This window comes from Eurytemora carolleeae, unplaced genomic scaffold (genome assembly GCF_000591075.1).
Source record: "Eurytemora carolleeae unplaced genomic scaffold, Eaff_2.0 scaffold165, whole genome shotgun sequence".
NCBI classification, from domain to species: domain Eukaryota; kingdom Metazoa; phylum Arthropoda; class Copepoda; order Calanoida; family Temoridae; genus Eurytemora; species Eurytemora carolleeae.
In genome coordinates, this window is record NW_019396076.1 from 235,991 (window position 1) to 242,812 (window position 6,822).

Consider the following 6,822-nt stretch of genomic DNA (forward strand, 5'->3'; position numbering starts at 1 on the left):
GCCCCCCCCCCCCCCTAACAAAAAAAGAGATTATTTCTTACAATGTTATGAATCCTTTTTTTACACCTTTCGGGAAGGTGGCAAAATATCTGTGTTTACCTGTGGCCAATATGGATGACATTTCAACGTTCCCTTTTCTATCACACGGTTCAGCATTATTACTGCTTTGGAATTCTAAAAATATTTATTTTAATTTTGAAAATTTCCAATTCATCTGTTAATTTATCCTTTGCTTAGGTATCTAAAATTATTGCCTAGAGTAGTCGCAAAGTATTAATAAGATTAGAAAAATTGCCTTTAGTCGCGTCGGGTTCAAGCTATTATCTTGCTTTCAAACGGATTTGCCTGAAGGCATTAATCATCTATTTAAAGATTTTATAATTTACTATGTACGTACATAATTTCTTGTGATAACAGGTTTTGACATGAGTCAAAGTGTTGCAGAACGTTATTAAATTGTGCCTAGGTTTTACAAAGTGGGTTGAATTTAATTCTAATCAATGGTTTGTAGAAAATCAAGATGTAAAGGCGAAAATATTGTTGGAAAAAATGTTAATAAATGATAACTCAGGTTTGGCATCTATCAAATGTTGATATACCTTAATTTTGGCAAGAATTGAATAGTCGTCCTATTTTAGTAAAAAAGTCTTCTCCGGATCCTGTTTTACCTGTTCCCAGACCATGGACCAAAAATGGTCCACAGTGTTCCCAAGTGGTCCCTGAGTAAGGATGTATTTTCTCTTCACCTCTGGAACCTCAACCAGGCTCGCGTTTATATAATCAGTTTTGGCAACACTGAAATGATAAATGTTAAAGATAACATACTTGAAACATAATTTAGATGGAACGTAGCTTAATTTTTACAAAACTTGGCTAGATGGGGCGACATAATAAAAAGGAGTGCTTAGGATCCTTTCGAATAAAGTTCATGATAATTTCGTAAAGTTTTACTAGCTTCATTCTCGTAATTTTTTTCTCACTAGATTTTTAGTTGAAGATTGGTTTTTGATTCAGATATCAGGAAAATTTCAATTATTTCTTATCAATTGACGCTTAAAATTAGTGTTTAAAGAACCAAATCCTTTTTTGTATTTTGGTTGGCAATTTGCCACACTAAACCCAGATCAGCCGATCCGCATAATTTTACGGATCCGGATCCAGGAAGTTAAATGTATAAATTTAGGGAGGAATATGCTTCTTAATTAATATTATAAAAAAGACTGGCAATGTCCCATTTTCTGATCAATGATGTAAGATATCATTGTCTTAACTTTCAAATACAGAAAATTGTTCAATTTTTAAAAATATAATTATTGTTTCCGCAGATCCATTTTTATTAGATATATCGCAAATAACAAAAAGAAGAGCTGCTTAAAATTATGTTTACTGTCCCTTTAACATTGACAAGAATTAATAAATGAATGAAATCACTCAAACACAAGGTTTTCTATTACCTTTTAAGGGGCACTCTGCTATGATCATAAGGATACACATCCCTATATCTGTTTAAAGATTTGTTCTCAGGCTTTAAAGCTTCCAATGCAGGATGATCGATGTTTCGTGACTCGATACAAATCGTCTAAAAAACCAAATTAATGACATTTTTCATATTAATAATATTATTAACAATTTAAAATAAACTTTATAGCATTCGGGAGTGCCTATTAAGAATGAAGCTTAAATAAAGACCATGTACTCGGGCGGTTTTAAGATTAAATTTAGTATTTATCCCAGAACTGTCATCTATAAAAAATATGCAATTGTTAAGACGACTGTCAGAATAAAGTCTCGTCCTTTATGTATTAACATTTATCGTATTATGGAATAGAAATATATCAAATTAGTTAAACAAGTCATGTTGAATCATTAATATTCCTATAAAACGCTTTAATTTGTTGGGTAATTGTACTTACGGAATAGTGGTGTCTCCACATATTTTGAATTTCTCTAAATTCTTCTTCCATTTTCAGTTTTGTCCTTTTTCCTCCAAAAAGAATAGTCAGACGCTCGAGCTCAAATTAACAGACATTAGGTCAAGTTCTGAAATATTGTCTTAAATAATGAGAATTCAACAATCTTTTTTGCTCCAACAGAAGAAAAAAAAGAGGATATTACACAATATCAAACGCAAAAGTATTTTCTGTCCCAAAATAGGTCTCCGGTTCAAGAAAAAGGAACAAACAAAACATGTTCCTTCAATTTTATAAATTAATGAATACGCACAAATGCCGGGTTGGGTTCTTAAATCAGAGTAAATTTCGAAAAATGTTTTACATAATTTTACTAATTCATACGCACTAGAAGTTTAAAAAAGATAATATATAGATGACCTCAAAGAAAAATTTTTGAATAACATTTTCTTTAAATGCTCTTGTAAATATTATCCACAGCGCATCTCTTTATTATTTTTCTTAGTAAGGAAAGTTCGGTGAAATATCGTTTGCACTAATGATTGATCGGACCAACGTACATTCGTACTTAAAACGTTAATTCGGACTAACGTGCATTCGCACTACAGTACAAATGAACAATTAATTGTTCAAAACTAAAAACCGCGTGGAATATTTTGTTTCATTTGTACTATATATTTCTGGCGGGAAAATAAAATTTTAGTCCAATTGAACACAGTAAAACTCGATTTGTGTTTATTTGCACTAATGTTCAATCGATCGTACTACACACCTGTTTTTGATCAGCTGACTTTCGTGCAAATGTACGTTAGTTCAATCGGACATTAGTGCAAACGATATAGCATCGAAAGTTATGTATAGGGGAAATACCTCCCCCCCCCCTTCCTCTGCAGATCAGAGGAGATATGGAAGATAGAATTTCTTGGAAGAAATGTGGTAGCAATGTATCTGGAACTTGAATTCGATGGCTTATATGGGGGGGGGGCTATTAGGACTCAACTCCCCCCTCCCCCCGCCCTTCTAAAATAATATTTGAGCCCCCTCCACCCCCATTCCCGAAATTCCTGTTCATGGCCCTGGATGAAAGGCTGTATGTAGTCTATAGAAGAATAAAGATCGGAGAAAAAGGTGGTCAGGAATGACTTGGCAATGGAGATAATACGTGAACGTATGCAGTTAAGAAAACTAAACATTTATTTTTGAACTTTATAGAGAGAGGAGGCCGGAGATGAGAGAAATGAATTTCTGAGGAAGCAGAAGAAATTAAGAAGTTATAGCATTCTTTGGAAAAGTGTATTGATTAAATGATTTAAGGTTAACAATTGGTTTATTCATTCTGTTCAAGGTGAAGTTCTTAGAAATTGAAGAATAAGAAGCTTAGGACTGGATAGATCCGGGAGATAATTCAAAGGTTAACGATCGATAGAAGGGACCATGCCATGAAGAATTTTAATAGGAGGAATTAGGAAGGATAAAAGAGGATACAATGAAAATATGAGGAATAAAAGAGGACACAATGAAAATAGGAGGAATTAGTAAGGATATAAGAGGATACAATAAAAATAGGAGGAATAAAAGAGGACACAATGAAAATAGGAAGAATTAGGAAGGATATAAGAGGATACAAAGAAAATATGAGGAATTATGAAGGATAAAAGAGAATACCATGAAAATAAGAGGATACAATGAAAATAGAAGGAATTTGGAAGGATATCAGAGGATACAATGAAATAGGAGGAATTAGGAAGAATAACAGAGGATACAATGAAAATAGGAGGAATTAGTAAGGATACAATGAAAATATGAGGAATAAAAGAGGACACAATGAAAATAGGAAGAATTAGGAAGGATATAAGAAGATACAAAGAAAATATGAGGAATTATGAAAAATTAAAAGAGAATACATGAAAATAAGAGGATACAATGAAAATAGAAGGAATTAGGAAGGATATCAGAGGATACAATGAAATAGGAGGAATTAGGAAGAATAACAGAGGATACAATGAAAATATGAGGAATAATGAGGATATAGGAGGATAAAATGAAAATAGGTGGAATTAGGAAGAATATAAGAGGATTATAGAAAGAAAATATGAGGAATTAGATAGGATATAAGAGGATACAAAGAAAATATGAGGACTCAAGGAAAGTTAGAAGATACGATGACGACAAAGAAGGGATCAAAGAGAATGGCATCTTCAGTAAAATAACCTTAATACTTAATATGGTTAAATAAATCGAGATAAAAGCCATTAAAAAAAAAAACAATGAAACCCAAGCTGGTATTTTTCTAGAAAACACCCTCAGATGATTTTGCAAAAAATGTGAATATGCATTTGTCACGTGCAGCACAATATTTTCATATAAGCAGAGTAAGTTACAAAAGTCAACACAGACAGCGTGTCTACAAAGCTTAAAGGGACTGTAGCGTGTAGACTGCAGAGTGTATGCGTAACTCCATGAAAAGAGGGAAATGCCCAGTACCCTTTAAACGTGACTCGCGCATTTCTACAACAGAAAAATAAATTGGAATTATTAGAATTAATCACTTTTAAACCTTAGAAAAACGATAATATCTTCCACAATTATTGATAAGATTAAGATTTACGAGGACTACAGATGTGAATCGGACATTTTCTTATTTGTATGGAGAGTGACTTGAAAAGTTGAATTTACGCATACAGTCCCTTTAGAGAGTAGTTGAGTAAAAGTTATCAAATATGAAGCCGAGCTCGACGAGAACAAATTCTGAGACGCTGAGGCATACAAAACAGATATAGTAAAATAAAGAAACATTAGAATTTGAATATAAAACTAAGATCAAATCACATCAAGTTATTAATTTGAGAATTTTATTTCAGTCGTGGGTCCGTATAATTTCATCCAATACGATCCCAAATGTTGATATTAGGGGTAATCATATGGTAATCATGGAACAACTTTTGTAGGTCGGATTCACAGATTTTGTGGGTCGAATGCACAACTTCGGTATGTCCTATTAACACTTAAGCTGCTCCAAGGCCCCATTAATTCGATGTTCTTAGATCCAGCTGGAGAACAAAGAGCGTCCTCTGATATCCTTAGTGATGCTGAGGATTCCGAGTATGTATGTTTAAATTGGATGGGAAGGAGGCTGGCCTCCTCCTTACTCCTCTGGTAGTCATGGTAAGATACATCATTCTGAGAGCTGTCCATGAAGCATAAGTCCCCAGGCCTTAGTTGGATAAACAGAGCTAAGCTCTTACGTCTATCCTTATTAGATCCTGGAGTGTACTGCTCCTATAGTTACTATTCTCCAGGTTTTCTACTCAACTTAGATATAGACAAAGGGTTGAGGGGTTAGAGGGTTAGATCATATTCTAAATATTACACCATGCTTGAAATATTACATTAATGGAATCAATTCCCATAGAACTCTGATTAGGCTAGTTTCTCATCCCTGAAATGTTTTTAATGTTTCTCACATCTTCTTGGGATTTCGTTTTTGGCAACCTATTAATTGACTAAAATAGACCTTCTTGGTTCGTCTTTTTGTTCTATATTATAAATGTTTTAGTTTACTCAAATCAGCTTTTGTGACAGTCATCTAGACAGTTCGTAGATTCCTTCACTAATAGATATAGAGTAGATTCCCTCACTGATAGATATAGAGTAGATTCCCCCAGTGATAGATATAGAGAAGATTCCTTCACTGATAGATATAGAGTAGATTCCTTCACTGATAGATATAGAGTAGATTCCTTCACTGATAGATATAGAGTAGATTCCCTCACTGTACACTGCCGTCTTGTGTTTAAATACCTCCGTTGGAAAAAGAGAGGGTGGGGGCAGGCCTTTTCTGCTTGTCCCGGACTCCTGCCTAGAATAAACTTAAAAACCTTGACTATTTGTAATTTTTCTGTCTTTAATGCTGTTCATAGTGTTTTATAGATTATGTTCTCTCATTTTTCTCACCAAACACTAATTATGTCATTAGAAATCCATTTCACATGTGGGAGAGCTTACCTGTAAACGCGCATCCTAATGCACATTCTATACTACACTGAAAAAAAGGAGAAAAAATTCCATACTGCAGAATGTATGCTGCAAGGGAGTGTTCATTTTTCTATATATCATAATTTATCAAAATTTACTGATATTTACACCTTTTAATATTCCAAATGCAATACACATTTCTTAAGTGTAGTACACGTACACAAAAAACTTGTCAAATTTCACAATGACACAGAAAGTGTATTTTGATGCTTCTATATTTACTTTGAACCCCGATCTCATTTGGGATCAGAAACGGAATTATATGGACTTCTGATTTCAGTTTGTCAAAATCCCATGTCTTCAAACTTTGTATCTTATCATGAAACTTTAAAAAATTCAAACTATCAAAAAAGATATATTACTGCAACGTGCGCATTAATTAAAATTGCATAACTTATAAATCATTACAAAATTAGTAAAAACAAACATATCATTTTTAAGACTAACATTTAGAAAATCACTATAAAAGCACAAATTAAATATCACAGAAGTGTACTGTACTGGTTCTTTCTACATTGTGTTTACAAAACAATGAAAACATATTATGCTGTGGAGTGATGTGGATTGGTTACATTTGTTATAATCAACTATATACAAGGGGGTATACATGGGGGCGGCAAGGGGGCCGTGCCCCCACCTAGACCTGTAAAGGGGGGGGCATAGCCCCCCACATAGAACTCAGGGTAACACACTTTTCAAATCTGAAACTGAAGATTATTAAAAACACTAATTTGCTAATTTTTTTCTGCTAGTTTTGTTTGATGGAGAGATGAAGTAGTCCTTGTATGTTAATTGGACTGTATAGTGTATGTGTACCTTTAAAGTATCCAATAAGCAAAATGTTTTGAATTTACGGTTCAATTTACCCCCCCCCCCC

The 6,822-nt window shown here is 33.6% G+C and overlaps 1 protein-coding gene and 1 long non-coding RNA gene across 3 annotated transcripts in view; both read right to left on the reverse strand.

Moving 5' to 3' along the window:
- Positions 1-2,069, reverse strand: part of LOC111714409 (tyrosine-protein phosphatase non-receptor type 2) — a gene marked incomplete in the record, with an annotated part of 13,986 nt that extends 11,917 nt beyond the window's left edge. Inside the window, 3 exon segments of the mRNA XM_023489513.1 lie at positions 669-795; positions 1,455-1,579; positions 1,914-2,069. Coding sequence (XP_023345281.1) covers positions 669-795; positions 1,455-1,579; positions 1,914-1,964 — 303 coding nt within the window.
- A 2,676-nt stretch (positions 2,070-4,745) lies between these two features.
- LOC111714419 (uncharacterized) lies at positions 4,746-6,816 on the reverse strand. 2 transcript variants are annotated; one of them, XR_002767974.1, is made up of 2 exons: positions 5,916-6,816; positions 4,746-5,769 (listed from the first exon to the last, which is right to left on the reverse strand). It is a non-coding gene; the product is annotated as an uncharacterized LOC111714419 (long non-coding RNA). The 2 variants fall into 2 exon arrangements; XR_002767975.1 differs by having other exon boundaries at positions 4,746-5,779.
- Positions 6,817-6,822: the final 6 nt, after the last annotated feature.